Source organism: Cebus imitator, unplaced genomic scaffold (assembly GCF_001604975.1).
Source record: "Cebus imitator isolate Cc_AM_T3 unplaced genomic scaffold, Cebus_imitator-1.0 Scaffold720, whole genome shotgun sequence".
NCBI lineage: Eukaryota > Metazoa > Chordata > Mammalia > Primates > Cebidae > Cebus > Cebus imitator.
Window position 1 is genome coordinate 452846 of NW_016108035.1, and position 19795 is coordinate 472640.

Consider the following 19795-nt stretch of genomic DNA (forward strand, 5'->3'; position numbering starts at 1 on the left):
ACACCTTCAAACACTGCTGGTGGGAAGATCGAACTGTACGGCAATTTTGGAAAGTCTGCCCAGGTCCTCAAAAAGTTAAACATAAAATTGCCACTGGACCCAGCAATTCCACCCCTAGGCATATTACCCCAGAAAAGTGAAAACACATGTCCATGCAAAAAACCTCTACGCAAGTATTTATAGCACCACTGAGCATAATAGCCAAAAAGTGGAAATAACCCACATGTCCATCAAAGGATGAACAGCCATGTAAAGGAATGAAGTACTGATCCATGCTACAACATGGACGAACCTTGAAGACATCAGGCTAAGTGAAAGAAGCCAACCACAAACAACCACGCATTAAATGATTCTGTTTACACGCAACCTTTGGAACAGACAAGTCTGTAGAGAGAGAAAGTAGACGGGTGGTTGCTTAGGGCTTGGGGTAATGAGGAGACGATGGGATGACGGCTAAGGGTACAGGGTTTTTACTGAAGTGATGAAAAACTAAGAGCGACTGTGGCGATGGTTCCACGTTACTTTTAAATACAGTAAAAACCATTGCATTGTACGCTTTAAGCGGGTAAACTGTATGGTATATAAATTACATCTCAATAAAGCTGTTACAGAAAAATAGGAAAATGGGAAAAGATCCGAGCTACGAGAATGTTAGGCAGTGGTAAGGGAAAACACATGGATAAATCTAAACAAACATCTGTGTAAAATAATACTTTGAATTATAACTAAAAAAATACCAAGACAAACAAAATACAAGACAATACTGCACATGTGTTGGGAGAGACAACTGGAACTAAGTTGTCCCAAGTCCTTATACTGTGTGGGGACTGAGAGTCTGAAATAACTGATTAACTTTAGAATTTAAATATGCAGGATCAAACTGGATGAGACACCACTAAAGGGAGAGAAACAGGAGGAAGTTCTAAACACATAGAGCAAAAGATGAAATAAAAAAATAAGCAAAAGTGCTCAGAGGTCAGAAAACTATGGGCTGGGGACCAAATGTAGCCCACCACCTCCTGTTTTTGTTTTCCTGGAACTCAGCCCCCCTTATGATTTCTCCATGGCTCCTTTTGAGCTACGGTGGCAAGGCCAGGTACCTTCATCAAGGACCAGACTTTACAAATGTCTGCTGACCCCTGCGTCCTGATACTACACAACACACAAAAGCAAGAGTTACTGGGGGCTTCAGTTTTCTGAGCATTGAAATGAAGAAAATATTCAGTCTTTTCTTCGGAGGTACAGGGTTCAATTTTTTTTTTTTTTTGAGATGGAGTCTCGCTCTGTCACCCAGGCTGGAGTTCAGTGGCATAATCTTGGCTCACTGCAGCCTCTGCCTCCCAGATTCAAGCAATTCTCCTGCCTCAGCCTCTGGAGTAGCTGGAACTACAGGCATGCACCACCACACCCGGCTAATGTTATATTTTAGTAAAGACAGAGTTTTGCCATGTGGGCCAGGCTGGTCTCAAGCGATTGACTGGCCTTAGCCTCCCAAAGTGTTGGGATTACAGGCGTGAGCCACCATGCCCAGCCTTCAGGGTTCAATGAGAGAAACAATATGAGTGCAAGAACTTTTGTGTAGAAATGTCCTCAGCCGACTCCCTAGCTTCAGCTTCAAACCACCCTCTTCAGCTTCAACTACCAGAAGCTAATTTCCTACAAGAGAAAAAGAGCAGGCCCATCTACTGCAGCACGGAAAGACCTCAAGCCACATTTCTCTCAACATCTTGCAAAACTACAATATCACAGCAAGGTGAGTGATGCTGATACAATCCACAAGCTTATTCAGATATCTCGGGTTTTACATGTATGCAAGTGTGTGTGTGTGTGTGTGTGTGTGTGTGTGAGATCCCACGTAAGTTGATGTGTTCACCACCACAGTCAAGATACAGAACAGTTTCATCACCACAGGGATTCCCTGGTTTGACCTTTTATAACCATATCTACCTCCCTTGCTCTTCCTTGCCAACCCCTGGCAAGCACTAATCTTTGTCATTCAAGAATGTTATACACAGAGTCATTCAGTGTGACCTTTGGGGATTGGTTTTTGTCACCAACAAACCCCCTGGAGATCCGCCCAGGCTGCTATTTCTCAAGAGTCCGTTCCTTTTTGGTGCTGAGCAGAGTTCTGTGGTATGAATGCACACAGTCTGTGTGACCTGCTGGAGGTCACTGTGGAAAGACATGTAGGTGGTGTCCAGTGCTTAGCTGTTACAAAGAGAGCTGCTGTGAACATTTCTCTACAGGTTTTTGGTAAGTGTTAGTCTTCATTTCTCTGGGATAAATGCCCAGGAGCATGAGTGCAGGGTGGCTGCATGTTTAGTGTGAAGGAACCTTCCAAACTGTTTTCCAGAGTGACTGTGTCATTTTCCATCGCCATGGGCAACAGATGAGGGATCCATTGAAACCTGCAGCTGGCGTTGTTTCAATGTCTTTCTTTTAGCCGTGATGGCTGCTTTAGCTGCTTACAAGACTACATTTACAGTTCAGGTTAAAAGATTAAAATAAAATTAAAAAGTAATCCATACTTATTTTGTAGAAAACTGAAAAATACAGAAACATATAAAAGGAAATAAAGTCCTGTTTCTTCTGTTGGGAAAAAACCCACCATGCTGCTGTTTATACCTGAATCAATGTATCCGAGTTGCAAACACGAGGCAGGCGCCACTGCTTTATTCTCACCCCAGGGTTCCACTTGGAACCCTCCTCACCAGGATGACAACTCTAACATCCCTGTGGCCTTCGCGTCAGAGGCTCACCTGAGGCTCAGGCTCTACCAGACAGCCTCAGTCCTCCTCAAAACACTGACAGCTGCGGCCCCAACTAGAGAAAGCAGTGAGGGCTCCTTCCCAAGTACGAGCCACAGACACGTCAATGGGACAGGACAGACTGGTCCCAGGGCTCCAGGCAGTGAAGCACGCGCACGTGGGGGGAGAGGCAGCTCACTCCAGAACAGGCTTCCTCACTGCTTGTTGTCCAGTAAAGGTTTTGGGAGTCTAGTAAAGCCTATGAGCCTCTCTCAGAATAACATCTTTTATTTTTTTGAGACAGAATCTCACTGTGCCACCCAGTCCAGAGTGCAGTAGCCAATCATAGCTCACTGCAACCGCCACCTCCTGGGTTCAAGCGATTCTCCTCCCTCAGCCTCCCGAGTAGCTGGGACTACAGGCACATGCTACCATACCTGGCTAATTGTATTTTTAGTAGAGACAGGGTTTCACCATCTTAGCAAGGATGGTCTTGATCTCCTGACCTTGTGATCTGCCCACCTCAGCCTCCCAACGTTCTGAGATTACAAGTCGGAGCCACCACACCCAGCTTAGAATAACATTTTTAAATGTGTAATATATAGACGGCAAAACTATAAAAAAAAATTTTTTTTTCTGAGGCAGGGGCTTGCTCTGTCGCCCAGGCTGGAGCACAGCGGTGTGATCATAGTTCCCCACAGCCCTGACTGCATCTCCTACCTCAGCCTCCCAAGAAGCTGGGGCTATAGGCACACACCACCAGGTCCAGCTGATTTTTTCATTTTTCTTTTGTAGCGATGGGCGTCTCACCATGTTGACCAGGCTGGCTTCCAGCTTCTGGCTTTAAGCCATTCTCCCACCTCAGCCTCCCAAAGTGCTGAGCCAAAATATTTTTAAAAACAAACATATTCCATAGTAATATGTAACATTTCATGTAGTGATGAATAAAACACACTCAAAGTGTCTGCAGCTACAGTGTGAGATGGAAAGTCTGCTTTTTTTCCTCTTAGTGGCAAAGTCCTGGGTGCCGCTGACCCCACAGGCTCATTGCCACATTCGTAATGGAAAGAAATGCTAAATTCCAGGTAGAGCTTAGTAAAAATAAAGATGCCATTTTTTCCCTAACCAAGCTCATGGAGCCCTGAATTTCACAGACCCAGGAAATACAGGACCAGGCCTCTTCCCTAAGAGACTCCTGAAGGCTGTCCCTTGGCCTTGGTTCTAAGGGAAGGAAGCTGCCCGCATATAGTCAGGGACAGGGCAGAGGCACAGGTGGGGTCCCGGAGCCCCAGCAAAGGCCTTGCAGAAAGGGATGGTTGGTAGAGAGCCTGTTCTGGGCTTCTCTGTTCTCAGCAGAGAAGGCATGCAGATGTGTTGCAGATTGGCCGCCCCTGGGCCCTGATCCCACCAGGGATGGGCCAGAGCAGAACTCAACCAAGGGAAATTCCCCTTAAAACCTAAATGTACTATCATCTGTACCAGTTCATCTGGGAAAAACTTCAGCCACTTTTTTTTAGATCCCAAGTTTTCTGTTTCAGGGGTAGGTAATGGAAAAAAAAACAAATTAGTCCCAAGAATCTAAGGATCACAGACATCGCTCAACCCGGTTGTACAGAGGGTAGAGGCCTTCGATGTCCAGCAGGTCCAACATCTGCACCTGGAGGGTTTTGTACAGAAGACGGCCCTTCGGTAACCCCGAGCACTCTAGGTGTTTTTTCCTACCAAGAACGTTAGGGGAAAATGAGAGCATGTTGATTATCAAAGATTGTGAAGGGAGACACAGGCCGGCGCAGACAGCATGTTTTTGGATGGGTCTGCCAACCTTCGTTAACGCGAAGGCCACTGTCCCGTCATCCTCAGTGGAAAGGTCAAGCAGCTTCTGGTAAAATGCTTCATCATAAGGCCCATCTATTTGTAAGGTTTTTCTGAAGAAGAAAGCACAATAAAAACAGGATGACAAAGCCACACAGAGATTGTTTCTTAAACTGCTAACACAGTCTACAAAGCCCAGTACTACTAAACATCACACACTTTATTTTGAAAAACACCTAATAGATCTATCTCCCTCACGTTAAACAGGGAGGTTTTAAACAGAACTTCGCAAGGCCAGAACCAGGGAGCCCTGAAGCTGAGCCACCTCCTGTTCATCACAAGTAGCATCCTGCATCAGAGACGCAAGGAAAGACCAGTGAGGAAGGAAGAGGATCCCTGCCTCAACTGGACACAGCACAGGTGTGGAGCCCAGTGACCCGCAGTGAAAGCCCAGGATGGAGGCTTGGCTGACACAGAAGGGCCTGCAGGAGTGCTGCTTGGCTATGGAGCAATACTGCCCTCTGCAGGCTCAGCCCCAACTCAGGGATTGGAATTACCAGGGTCACAGATGTGCTTTCTTTTTTAGAAACTGGTAAGTGACCCTGTTCCTCCTTCACAAGGCACTAAATTGCAGAGCCAGGCCTTGGTACCTGGGAGCAGAGGACTGGGGTGGGGAGTGGCCGACCTGCTTCATCTCCTAGGAAGCTGTGCCCTGGGAGGCATGTTCTTACCCTGCCCCCCCGACAGTCTCCTCTCAGAGCCACCAAGACGGGGACCGCCTGACCTCACCTCTCCTCGGGAAACTCTTCTAGGTATCGCTCAACCCGGTTGTACAGAGGGTAGAGGCCTTCGATGTCGAGCAGGTCCAACATCTGCACCTGGAGGGTTTTGTACAGAAGACAGCCCTTCGGTAACCCCGAGCGCTCTGGGGTGTTTTTTCCTACCGAGAACATCAGGGGAAAACGAGAGCATGTTGATTATCAAAGATTGTGGAGGGAGACACAGGCCGGCGCAGACCACAGGGCTCACCCTGGGCTCAGCCATACGGGCATCACCACAGGCGAGGGCTGGACCCTGGACCGCTAAGGACAGAGACAACGCTCCTGCCTCACAGAGCTGCTGGAGCTGGAGTGAGCCTGGACCACACCGAATACACCAGGCTGAACACAAAGGAGAGCAAGAAACTCGCGCGTCTTGCCTCGTGCCTCTCCTTCGCCAAGACAATTCTCAGAATGACCTTCAGATTCCATCACAACAGCCCTGGAAGTCACTTTATGATTTAAATTTAGAGACATAATCCTCATTCTAAGGCAGGGGACAAAATTTACTTTCCTTCTTTTTTTTGAGACAGAGTCGCTCTGTGGCCCAGTCTGGAGTGCAGTGGCATGATCTCGGCTCACTGCAACCGCAAGGCAGAGAATTCCTAAGGATTCTGCTGACATCCTAAAAATGCAAGACCACTAAAGAGAGGACAATCCCAGGACACTGCAGAGTCCAGAGCCACGAGCCCACACTGAGAGACAGGTAAGGCCTGGGCCAGCCACAGGCATGAGCTCAGAAGCAGCCACACAGAGCCACAACAGTGGTCAAAGTCACCGACAAGGACCTGTTACATCATAGGGACAGAGGCAGAAACCAAAGCCACTCACAGTTGTTTAGCACCTGTGCTGTACAGGGTGCCAGATGAGCTTGGGAGGTACCAAGTCCCAGACCACCTTCTCCCCTGAAGGGAGCAGCCATCTCCTACAAAGAACCACACTACAGACACACAGTAAGAAAGGTGTCCATACAAGAAGAAAACTGTAGTCGCCTGCAGACTTCACTAGGACCTAATACGAAAATGCCAACGGGCAGGAAAACAGGAGTAAAAGCTCACATGCCCAACTGGAGGGGATTTGTTAAAATTACAGCAGATCCATGCGTGGTCAGTAAAAGTTGAATAAAATGCATGTCATCGCCGGACACTGTGCCTTATGTCTACAATTCTAACACTCTGGGAGGCCAAGGCAGGCAGATCGCTTAAGCCCAGGAGTTCAAGATCAGCTCGGGCAACATGGAGAAACCCCATCTCTACCAAAAAAAAAAAAAAAAAATACAAAAATTAGTTGGACGTGGTAGTGATGCCTGTAGTTCCAGCTACTGGAGGCTGAGGCAGGAGGATCGCTTGAGCCCAGGAGGCAGACGTTGCAGTGAGCCAAGATCACACCATGGCACTCTAGCCTGGGCAACAGAACCAGACCTTGTCTTTAAAATAAATAAACAAACATATATATGTGTGATGGCATAGATACAGACTTATGGTAATTAAGTAAAAAAGTCAGGTCACAAAATGTCATGTAGAGTATGATCTTATTGTTTTAAACTGCACATCCCAGCAGCTGGGCCCGACTCCACTCCCTCCTGTCTGTGTCCATGTCCAAGAAGGTCTGCAGGAGCCCCAGGGTGCTGTGGTGCCTCCTCTTAGTGCCCCCAGACTACCGCAGCAAGTGGTGCCATCTGTCCCTCCAGACACAGTCTGCTTTCTTAAAAGCAGGTATGTACCAAGATTATGGGCATAATTTTAACAAAATTTTCTGAAATGATCAGGAATCACTCTCATAACAAGAAAAAAAACCCCACAAAATGTATTTGTAATGAGAAAACATGGGGGCCAGACATGGTGGCTCATGGCTGTAGTTACAGCACTTTGGGAGTCTGAGGCGGGTGGATTGCTTGAGGTCAGGAGTTCAAGACCAGACTGGCCAATATGGTGAAACTCTGTCTCTACTAAAAATACAAAAATTAGGTGTGACAGTGTGCGCCTGTACTCGGGAGGCTGAGGCAGGAGTATCGCTTCAACCTAGGAGACAGGCTGCAGTGAGCTGAGATCACATGACCGTACTCCAGCCTGAGTGATAGAGTAAGATCGTGTCTTGAAAAAACAAAAGAAAAAGTTGGCACAGGCAGCAGAAAAGAGGGCAGAGCCTAGGGTATGGGCGGGTTTCTGGCTGCACACAAGCAAGACTATTGTCTTCAAACCGTCTCAGGCTCCCAGAGACCGTGGGGTTTCTGTAGGCTGCCAAGAGTCACGAGCAGGCTCAGCTCATGCGACGTCAGGATACACAGCAGCGGCCAGGGCCCAGCTCTGCGCCGTTCTGTCTGCAAGGAAGGTGTCCTGCAGTCCACAGGCCCCACGGGTCTGTCTCTTTACTCCAGACTTGTGAAGACACCCCACTATGGCAGGACACAGCCCTCAAGGGTTTCTGTGCCTCAATTCTCCCCGTCTAAGGAACAAGCCAAGGAAAACCTGTCCCCAGGGTTGCAATGAGGATCCAGCAGGATAACATGGTTGAAAACATTCGACAAAACAGAGAGGAACACAACATATGGATGATATTCTGGGGGAAATCCTACAGCCCAAATGTGTCCTGCAATTTACAGACGCAGATTAAAAGCAAGAAAGGAGGTCAGCATCTGGGAGTGAGAGGCAGCTAGACCCTGTGCTGGGAGCCCTGGCAGAACCAGGTGGCATCCCCAGATCCCCCAGAAGGCTTTGTTGACCACCACCCACGGGGACTGCAGAGTCCTAAGGCCCCTGCGGCCCCCACCGCCTACCTGGGGAACACTGGGCCCTACCTTGGCAGCGCAGGCTCCTGCTGAAGGGGCTGGCTTCACAGACTCGCGGGCCCCGAGGCCCAAGCCCCGGTCTCAGGGTGCCTGCCCGGCCCTTGTCCGAGCTGCTCAGCAGCACCTGCGTGATCACGTGCACCAGCTCCCTGATCACAGCCCTTGTGCAGTGGGGTCCACTGGCCAGGCCATTGGAAGGGAAGAAGAACGGCTTCAGGTGGTGTGCAAGCTCGCTCCAGTCAGCCACGGGGCTCCGGGCATCTTTGCAGCCATAAATCAGCTCACCATTCTTCAGGCAGGGAAAAGAGAGAGGGAAACATCAAACCACCAAGCTTGTAGGAAAAGACCTCAGTCCCCACCACCAGCAGGCCAGGCAGTGGGTGAGAGCCAAGGGCCCTGATGCTGTTGAACCCATCTGTGGCCGCTGCATACTCCAGCTCCTCCAGGGAAACCCACCCACACGAACCATGCTATCAACCAAGCAGCAAACCCTGAGACATGAAAAAGAAGAAAAGGTTTCAAAAACTAAAGAGCAGTGCCCTGGCCTGACCAACGCCCCCCCAGACAATGATACACAGTACATTTAGAAGCCAAGAGCAAATGCTCACCACAAGTGACAAACTCCCAAAGCTACCAGCTCAGTTACTCAAGAGCCTGAGGGCCTTGGCTTGGCCCTGAGCAGGCAAACGCAAGGATGGCAGTCAGCACCAGCACAGCAGATGAGTGTGTCCTGGGGTTCAGGCCACGCCCAGGGTGACCCCAGTGCTGGGTGGTGCTGCCGAGCCAGAAGGTGGGAGAAGCTGCTGGCATCACCAGTATGCATGCTCAAGATTGTTCTACCTTTTTAAATCAAGCCCAACAAAGAAATTCCTTACAACATCCACATTCAGATTCATACAAACCCAGGGCACAGGCAGGGACATCCGCTGCCATGCCCAGTGGGGAGCTGACACCATGACTCGTGGGGGTCTGGGTGGTGGCCAGGGGAAAGGCCTCTGATAGCAGCCAACCCCAAGGAAGTAGCAAATCTTTGAATCTTATTTATTTAATTTTTCATGTTTTTGAGACAAGGTCTCACTCTGTTGCCCAGGCTAGAGTGCAATGGAGTAATCAAGACTCACTACAGCCTTCAACTCCCAGGCTCAAGCAATCCTCCCACCTCCGGCTCCCAGGTAGCTGGGAACACAGGTGCACACACCATACCAAGCTAATTTTTTTATTTTTTGTAGAGACAGAGTTTTGCCATGTTGCCCAGGCTGATCTTGAACTTCTGGCTCCAGCTATCCATCCACCTCAGCCTCCCAAAGTGCTGGGATTACAGATGTGAGCCACTGCACCTGGCCCACACCTGGAACTTCAGAGTTTTCAGTTTTCTGCCTTGCTGGGTTTGAATACTGAACCAGACCAGGTCGGCAGGAGAGCAGATGGAATGCACAGTAGGCAATGTGCCTTGGCGCTGCCCTGTTATCTTAAAATGTCATTCTGCATCCCTTCTCTGAATCCATCCCCTTTTCAACTCTTTTGAAACAATCCTAATCCTTGAGACTTTTCCATGCTGATTTTAATGGAATCAGCAGCCAGCCAGAGTTCCAGGCCCCAGACACCTTAGGTGCAGGCCAGATGGGTCAGAAAACAGTCCACTTGAGATAACATGCCAGTCTTATAACAGGCTTCAAACAAATCCCTGATGAAACAGAATGTATCTTCAGAGTTTAATTACTGAGTTTATAAAAATAAATTACATAAATATGAAATAAAAACTGTCTGCGAAATATGTTATCCTTTCCTGGATTTGGGAAGGTGGAGGCAGACAGCGAATGAAGTCAATTCACTGCCCAGCAGCCAGCACCATGGGGTTTCTAAGCAAGACCAGGGGAGGCAGGTCAAGAGCAGGCCCCATCTGCCCAATGCTGAGAGGCATCCAACCGGGCAGCAGGACACCAGCCACGTGGAGCAGTGAGGAGAGGGGCCAGAGCTTCCGGTTCACCAGTCACCTTGTCGAGACCACAGCACACAGGAAGCTGAGAGGCTCGTGCCCAACAGCCCTGCCTTCTCTGAAGGATCCACCTGCCATGGCTGTCAGCTCCCCAGGACTCTGTCCCCAGGTGTCACTTATGTGTGATGGATTATGAGGCTACAACTGGGACCGGAGTGATGACAAGGGGGAGCCCAGAGGATACATGTCCAACATAGGCCCAGCACCCTGACTGCCACCCAGGCCTGCCCTGCCCTACATATCATCCCCGTTTTTCCCCCCAGCCTCTCCTCCACAGATGCCCCAACCCTGCCTGGCCCTAACCCCACCTGCTCTTCCTTGGACACCACTGCCAGCAGTAGACCAGGTGATGCCATCTCAGATAGTGCTAGAGCCATCTTCACCAGTGGTTCACCCGTCTGCTCATCACGACAGACCAAGGCCCACTCAGCAGTTGTTAGGGCTTTGGTCGAGCACCCCAGGGTCATGGAAAACCTACAGTCACTCAGATATTGTACTTGTGGAAGGAACAGTCATGGAAAACCCACAGTCACTCAGAAAAAGGTCAGGCAAAGACATGTCTGGAACTAAAAGGTCAAAGGTGAAGGGTCAACCAGTCAGGGCATGAGGACCCCAAAGGGGATGTCAGACACACACAACGTGCAGCCCAGCCCAACACCCTTGTCTGTAAAGTCACCTGAACCTTCGCTGGCCCTACCCTGAAACCACCATAGAATCAAAGCAGCTCTCACCTTAAATATCTTTAAGTTGTTCTGTGCCTCCTGTAGCAAACTCTTCAAGGCAAAGTGCATTCTCTGTTTGTTTCTAAAAGGGAAAAGTGTTAACATGCTTTAAAAGCAGCTGGAACTGACCTGTCCCTGCACACACACCTGCACGTGGCTCCTGATGGGTACTCCCAGGGGTCACTGGGAAACCCAGAGTCCAGCTGGGTCCAAATAGTGACATTCTCCTCTCACTACAGCCCTGCCATGGGCTCCCTCCCCACAGGGTCACAGACACAGCTCCACAGCCTGGCACACACTCACTAGAGATGTGGGGGTTGGCCCTGACCCCTGGGCCTGCGGGAGATGTGAGGGACCCAACTGAGGCACAGGAGGGGGAACCCGGCCAGCAGCATCACAGCCCGACCAAAGAGAAGTTAACAGCTGCTCTGCCTCCCCTGTTCCTCCTGCCGCAACTTCCAAAGGCTCAGGGGCAGCAGGAGGCCCATGACGGGCCATGGAGCGGGTGCCGGGAGCCAGGGACAGGCTGGAGCCCCAGAGAGCCTCGCCCTCCAAGCAAAGAGCTGTGAGGCTGGTCTCCTCCCCGACCTCCACATAGGAACCTCAGGGGGTCAAGCTGCCCATGCAGGCACGAGAGCCTGGCCCTGCCAGTGAGGAGAGCCCACGAGCACACACTCAGAAACGTGCCCAGTATCCATGCACTCTCTAGCTGACTCCCAAAAGCCTGCATTCTACAACATTCCAGGGAGGGTTCCCTACCTATGTTCTGACAATTTAATAAATTATCAACAATTAATCTTTATTACAAATGCTTCACAATTTACAGCCTTTAGGTGCAAAGGGAAATCCACATGGGACCCACAGGTGACTGCACTGCTAGCCTCGCTGAAGCCATGGAGCAACCAGCATTGGTGCCGCCTTCCGAATGAACATTCCCGATGTCTGCGAACTTTTTAACTTCCAAAGACAACTCTGTGTTTGATCTTTGTTCCAGGAAGTTTGCAAGAGCATCTAACCAAAAGCACTGACATGACGACCAGGTGCGCACTCAAGAGGCAGTGCTGAGCACTGACAAAGGCAGGGGCACGAAATGAATGGTCAGAGGGCAGGGTGGGAGGAAAGAGTAAAGAAACTCACGCAGCTGAGTGAGAAAAACCGGACTCTCCAGAAAACAGCTCTGCGGTAATGGGGGTCCCAGGGAGGGAAAGGAGATTGGAAAGAGAAGCTGTGCTGATCAAAAAGGACAGCAATGGCTCATAAATCCACACCGCCCTGTGGCCAAGGACTCTCTCCTGGGCGTATAAGGTGAGGTGAAGGGCCGGGAGGTACTGCCCTGAATCCAGGTGCTGCCCAGGTCCCATCTCCCTCCATCTGCTCCCACCCTAAGTCCTGCCAACTCCCTTTGCTGCCCCCTTGGCCTCAGGGCCTTGCCCACTGGACCCCAGGCCCCACTGCTGACTGACCCTCCCCAGCTCCCAGCCACTACTGCCTTCCTAACCACAAAGACTCTGGCCAGGACTGGACTTTGGGCTGCCCCAGGTGAGTAGTGTGTGGCACACAGCAAAGCTCTGAAGGCCAGGGAGTGTGGAGGCAGTGCCAAGGTGGGGAGTAGAACTCAGGTGCTTGATCAGAGGCTGCAAGCAGGCCTTGCCCAGACAGAAATGGCCACTGCAGCAGCAGACTTTTTAACATCCGCAGAGGAGAGAGACATCAAAGGCACAACCAGCCAAACTATGACGGCCCAGACTAGGAGGTCAAGGCTGAGCACCAGCTGATTTCTGATATAAGTAGAAGACAAATCTGGTCACAATTCGGATGAGGGAACAACCAGTACGTGAGCAAGCACCTAAGACTGCGAGCACAGAGACAGGAATGGAGCACAAAGCCCCAGGTGTCTATAGTGCTGATGGCGAAGGGGAGCCCTGAAGACAGAATGGGGCCCTCCCCCACTTCCTATCTCACAAAATACCCCCCACCAGGCACTGCGTCCCCACCCCACCCATCTCCAGGGAACGTGACACAAGGGGGCAAAGGAGAAGTGTTCTCTTACCCTGAGTAGAGATCAAGGGGACAGTATTTACTGATCTGCTTCCACTTCCCAGTTGCCACCTGTGAAAACACCAACAGGAGGGCATGAGGTGACTGGTGCTGGTGACTGCACTGTGCCAACTGAACACACAGAACAGCATCAATGATGAAGACAATGAAGACGGGCTGAAGCCTTGCCCTGGAAAAGGTGCCACCACCTTTGCAGGTGCACATCGCTGAGTGGGGGAGGGAGCCACTTGACTTCCATTCAAGGAAACCTTGGCCCCATCTGTGAGATGCGATGTGACACGGCCCCCAAGCCAGCCCTTCACAGGAGCAGGGAAGAAAGCAGCAAACACCTTCAAATTACATGGCAACATTCTGATAATGTAACAAACCTTTAGAAATTATAATATCCAGTAACCATTAACAAGAAATGTCATGTTGCCAGTTGGAAGATAATTGGCCTAACATTTTGAAAGGCAACTTGGTGGTATCCACCAACCTTTAAAATGTCTATGTCCCCTGACTCAGCAAATCTACAAGGAACCTAGAAGAACTAGCATAGGGCAAAAAGGTACAGAGACAAGAATGTCCACTGCAGCCTTACGGATAACAGCAAACCCTGAAACCAAGAGAGACAGTCATCAGTAGGGAAATGACTAAATAAATCACAGCCCATCCACAAGTGGGGCCAGCACACAACAAGCAATTTATTGAATTAAAGAATGTATAAATGATATGCAGCCACGAACAGAAAGAGGCAGAGTTAAAAGTCACCAAGATTTATTCAAGGAAAAAAGCAACTGGCGGAACAATAGATACAGTGTAATGTCATTTTTGCTTAAAAAAAAAAAAGCTCATGTACAAATATACATGCATATATCCAAATATGCACTGAAAAAGCCCTAAACAATCACAAACGATCCTCAAGGATCAAGTGAAAAAAGCAGTTAGACAAAGTACATATGGCATGATCCCATTTTTCCTTTGTAAGAGAGTGTGTGTGTATACGTACAGGAATGTAAACATTAGAATATGTGAAGAGAGATCACTTCATTTCCACTGAATTACACACATATTTTTGTGGGCACAGGAAGAAGTCTGAAAGATATGCAAACATATCTGACAACATGAGTTACCTGGGAAGGCAGGACATCCAATTCATGCCATGTCATATGTTACCGGTTATATGAGCAGGTAGTGCTTTATAGTACAAAGTATTTCTTAAAAATTTGTCACATATGTTGAAAGTGAATGGTGACCATGAAAATCGTATCCTAAGGGGCATGGTTCACATACCATCTTTCCCCTAAGAGCTTAGATAGTAATCACACCACAAAGAAAAGAAGGGGTGATGTTGGTGAAATGGTGGCACAATGAGCTCCAGAAATTCTCTCCTCCTAAAGGCAATCAGAAAACTGGTTAAAAAGTCACAATCAAAATTTTTGAAGTCTGGAAATTGACCACAGACTTGAAACAATCCACAAAGCATTTATTCAAGAAAAACAGCTAAATCTAACCAAGATCAGTAAGCTTATTGGCACTTTAAATCCCCTATTCCCATCCTCCTATCTCTAGCTCCAAGGGAACCTTGAAAACCAGTAGCTGCAATCACAGTGAAAACCAGCTGCCTGGCAGCCACAGACAGCACAGAAGAGGGCAGGGCATCTCCCAAGCCTCACTCTCAGACAGTCACTATTTGACCTATCTCTGGGTTCCTGGAAAGATCACACTTGCAAGGCTGTCTTCACTGACTTGGCTCAGAACTCACCCATGCAGGAGGCCTTTTCCCCAGGGGCATTTGTCAACAACATTTAGAGGCAACTGTTTAACTTGATGCTTTTGTGGAAGGTGAATAAACAGCAAATGATTAATCAAAACTCAAAAGGAAAAGCTGAGTAACAAGCTCTGCACAAAGGCTCTGAAAGCCCCAGCGTATACCTGGGAATCTGGAAAGCCTTTACAAAGACTCAGAGAAGATCTGAGAAGGCCCTCAGCTCTTACCTGAGCTGATCTGAGGCTCCACGGAAGTGAAGGCTAAGGCAAAATTATCAAACCACCCTAGTGAATACTGAGTGGGCCCCAACACACAAACAGAGCTCCTCAGCAAAGACTAGGAGACTTATTCATTCTGGCATGCCTGCCATTGAAGAAACTATCTATTGACCCACTAGCTGCCCACTAAGCTAACTGAGCAGACTTTAGAAGCCACATATGACAAAGAATACACACTTCACAAAATTAGTGCAGAAAAGTCCCTACACAAACAGTAACAAAGACAACAAGCAGCAATTAAAAATCCTGCAGAGGAAGTAGAATCTAATTCCAGAGGGGCCACATTATATTATTTCAAATACCCACTTTCAACCTATCATCATAAAACACGCAAAGAAACAACAAAGTATGGCCTATATACAAGAAAAAAAACAATCTCTAGACTGTCCCTGAGGAAGCCCAGACACTGGACTTGCTAGACAAAGACTTCAACCAACCTAAATATGATTAGAGCTAAAGGAAAGTAGGGACAAAGAACCAAAATGAACGAGGAGAATAATGTCTCAACAAATAGAGAATATCAACAGAGAGGTACAAATTATAAAAAGGAACCAAAACGAAATTCTGGCCAGGCATGGTGGCTTATGCCTGCAATCCCAGCATTTTGGGAGGCTGAAGTAGGCAGGCTGCCAGAGCTCAGGAGTTCGAGTCCGGCCTGGGCAACATGACAAAACCCCATCCTACAAAAAGTTTAAAAACTAGCTGGGCATGGTGGCATGCACCTGTAGTCCCAGCTACTAGGTGGAGGCTGAGGCAGGAAGATGGCTTGAGCTTAGGGGGATCAAGGCTACAGTGAGTCATGTTCATGTCACTGCAGTCCACTCTGGGTGACAGAGCAAGACACTGTTTAAAATGAAAAAAAAAGGAAGAAAGAAATTCTTTAGTTGAAAAGTACAGTAGCTAAAATGAAAAAGTAACTAGAGGGGCTCAAGAGCAGACTTGAGTAGGCAGAAGAGAAAACGGGTAAATTTTAGGATAGAGATCAAGAGATCTACACCTAGACACACCACAATCAAACTGTCACAGGACAAAGACAAGGAGAGAATCTTAAAAAGCAGCAAGAAAGAAGTGACTCATCCCATACAAAGCACCATCCCTAAGATTAACAGCTGATTCCTCATTAGAAATCATGAAGACCAAGAGGAGGCAAGATCATGACATATCCTCAGTGCTAAAAGGAAGGCTGCCATCCAAGAATTCTAGATCAAGACTATCCTTTGAAAATGAAAGAGAAATTAACACATTGCCAAATAAACCATAACTAAAATAATTTGTTGCTAGCAAACCTGCCCTATAAGAATTACTTAGAGGGAATCCTTTGGGATGAAATAAAGGATACTAGACAGTAACTCAAATCCGCAGGAAGAAATAAAGAGTATCAGTAAAGGTAACTACATAGGTAAACATAAAAGAAGGTATAAACATTTTTTGTAACTTTTTCTATATAATTTAAGAGACAACTGCATAAAGTCATAATTATAAATCTGTGTCGCCCAGAACATGATGTGGAAACATCTAATTTGTATCCCAATAACAGCACAAAGGTGGGAGGAGGCAGCAAAGCTTTAGAGGAGTAAAGCTTTTGTCTACGATTGAAATGGAGTTGGTATTAACCTAAACTATACTCTTTAAGTTATTATGTGAAATTAATACTCACAGCAACTAGATAGAAAGTCAACAAGGAAGAAGGCTTGAACAGCACTATAAACCAACTAGATCTAACCTATCCATAGAAAACTACATCCAGCAGCAGCGGGTTACACATTCTGCTCAAGCAAACATGGAACATTCTTGGGGAGGAACCTTATGTTAAACCACAAAACAAGTCTTGATAAATTTTAATAGTGAAATCATGCAAACAATTTTCTCCAAACACAGTGGAATGAAATTAGAAATCAATAACAAAAGAAAATTTGACTCCCAAATATGTAAAAAGTAAACACTTCTAATTATCATTGGGTCAAAGAAGAAATCAAAACAAAAATCAGAGAATTAAGATAAACAAAAATGAAAACACAACATACCAAAATTTATGGGATTAAGAGAAAGCAGTTACTCACAGAAAGATTTATAGTTTCTTGAGACAGAGTCTTGTTCTGTCACCCAGGCTGGAATGCAGGGGCATGATCTTGGCTCAATGCAACTTCTACCTCTTGGATTCAAGGGTTTCTCATGACTCAGCTTCCAAAGTAGCTGGGATTACAGGCACGAGCCACTATGCCCAGCTAATTTTTGTATTTTTAGTAGAGACAGGATTTCGCCGTGTTGACCAGACTGGTTTCAAACTCCTGTCTTCAAGTGATCCACCCACCTCAGCCTCCAACAAAAGTGTTGTGGTTACAGGCATGAGCCATCATGCCCAACCCTTAGCAATGAATTTAACGAAAGAAGTATAAGACTTATCCATGAAAAAATACAAAACACCATTGAAGGAAACAAAAGACTTAAATAAACAGAAAGAAATTCTATGTTCACACTGAAAATATTAATACTGTTAAAATGGCAATACTTCCCAAAATGATGTACAGATTCAATAGAATCCCTATCAAAATCTCCGATGATTTCTTAGTAGAAATGGACAAGCTAAAGGCATCCAAATTGGATAGGAAGAAGTAAAACCCTCTATTCACAAATGATATGATCCTACATACAGAAAAATCCAAAGAGCCCACAAGAAAGCTCCAAGAGCTAATTTAAAAATTAAGCAAAGTCAGAGGACATATGATAAACACACAAAAATCAGTTGCTTCTATATATCAGTAATGAAAAATCCGAAAGAAAATTAAGGAAGCAGCTCATTTACAATCACATTTACAATATTCCAAAAGAATAAAATACCTAGAATAAATTTAAAGTACTGAAAGACCTGTACACTGAAAACTACATTGCTGAAAAAAAATTGAACACCTAAATAAATGGAAAGACATCCCATGTTCATGGAGTATAAGACTTACTATTGTTCAGCACCTTGGGAGACCAAGGAGGGCGGATCTCGAGGTCAAGAGATCAAGACCATCCTGGCCAACATGGTGAAACCCCATCTCTACTAAAAATATAAAAATTCACTGGGGAGGGTGGCACACGCCTGTAGTCCCATCTACTCAGGAGGCGAGGCAGAAGAATTGCTTGAATCTGGGATGCAGAGACTACAGTGAGCCGAGATCGTGCCACTGTACTCCAGCCTGGCGACAGTGAGACTCCACCTCAAAAAAAAAAAAGACTATTGTTAAGACAGTAATACCACAGGTGATCTATATTCCTGTGATCTCTATCAAAATTCTAACAGCCTTTTTTTGCAGAAATGAAACCAATCTTCAAATTCATATGTAAGCATGAGTGGTCCCAAATAGCTAAAAAATAATATTGAAAAAGATGAAAAGCTGAAAGCATCATACTTCCTGATTCCAAAACGTATTAGAATGCTTCTGTAATCAAAATTGTGAGGTACTGGCATAGAGACATACATATAGACCAGTAGACTAAAATAGACAACCCAGAAATAAATCCTCATATATACGTCCAAAAGGTCTCTAGCAAGGGTATCAGGACTACTATTTGGAGGAAGACAGTGTTTTCTACAAGTGTGGTGAAAACTGGATAACCAAACAAAAAAGAATAAAGTTGGACACATACCTAGCCCTACATACAAATATTAACTCAAGATGGCTCAAAGATCTAAATGTAAGATCTAAAACTCTTGGAAGAAAACATAAGGGAAAAGCTTCATGACATTAGATTTGGCAATGATTTCTTGGATATGACACCAAAAGCATAAGTAACAAAAGAAAAAATAGACAAACTGGACTTGATCGATATTAAAAACGTTTGTGCATAAAGGACACTATCAACAGAGAAAAAAGGCAACTGATAGGAGACAATATCTGCAAATCACATATCTCATAAGTCTTTACTATCCAGTATGTATAGAGAACACTTACAACTCAGTAACAAAAAAAATTCAATTTAAAAGTGGGCCAATGGCTGGGCATGTTGGCTCATGCATGTAATACCAACACTTTGGGAGGCCAAGGTGAGCAGACAGCTTGAGCTCAGGAGTTCGAGACCAGTCTGGGTAATGTGGCCAAACCCATCTCTACGAAAAATACAAAAATTAGCTGAGTGTGGTGGCATGCACTTGTAGTCCCACCTACTAAAGAGATTGACGTGGTGGAAGTATCCATCAAGCCCAGGAGGCAGAGGCTGCAGTGAGCTGTGATCACACATCTAAACTCCAGCCTGTGTGACAGGGCAAGACCTCTCTCTCAAAAAAAAAAAAAAAAAAAAAGAAGGCAAAGAACTTGAATAGACATTTCTCCAAAGAAGATACTAAATGGACAATAAGCACATGAAAAGATGCTCAATATCACATCATTTAGGGAAATGTAAATCAAAACCACAATGAGATACCACCTCACAAACATTAGGATGGCAATAACCACAAACATGTTGAGAAATTGGAACTGATATGGTTTGGATGTTTTGTCCCCTCCAAATCTCATGTTGAAATGTGACCACCAGAATTGGAGGTGGTTCTAGTGGGAGGTGTTTGGGTCATGGGGACTGATCCCTCATGAATGGCTTGGTGCTATCCTCATAATAATTAGTGAGTTCTTACTCTATGAGTTCACAGAGATCTGGTTGTTTAAAAAAGCATGACACCTCCTCCCTCTCTCTCTTGCTCCTTCTCTTGCCATGTGATACTCTGGCTCCCCCTTTGCCTTCCACCATGATTTTAAACTTCCTGAGGCCTCACCAGAAGCTGAGCAGATGCGGTTGCCATGCTTACACAGCCTGCAGAATTGTGGGCCAAATAAACCTCTTTTCTT

The 19795-nt window shown here is 46.6% G+C and overlaps 1 protein-coding gene across 1 annotated transcript in view; it reads right to left on the reverse strand.

The window, feature by feature from the left end:
- The window catches only part of IPPK (inositol-pentakisphosphate 2-kinase), a 57947-nt gene that overhangs the window by 17035 nt on the left and 21117 nt on the right, over positions 1-19795 (reverse strand). Inside the window, exons 7-11 of the mRNA XM_017518975.2 lie at positions 12934-12992; positions 10893-10965; positions 8175-8454; positions 5349-5499; positions 4570-4672 (exon numbers count right to left, since the gene is read on the reverse strand). Coding sequence (XP_017374464.1) covers positions 4570-4672; positions 5349-5499; positions 8175-8454; positions 10893-10965; positions 12934-12992 — 666 coding nt within the window. The remainder of the gene's footprint in view (positions 1-4569; positions 4673-5348; positions 5500-8174; positions 8455-10892; positions 10966-12933; positions 12993-19795) is intronic.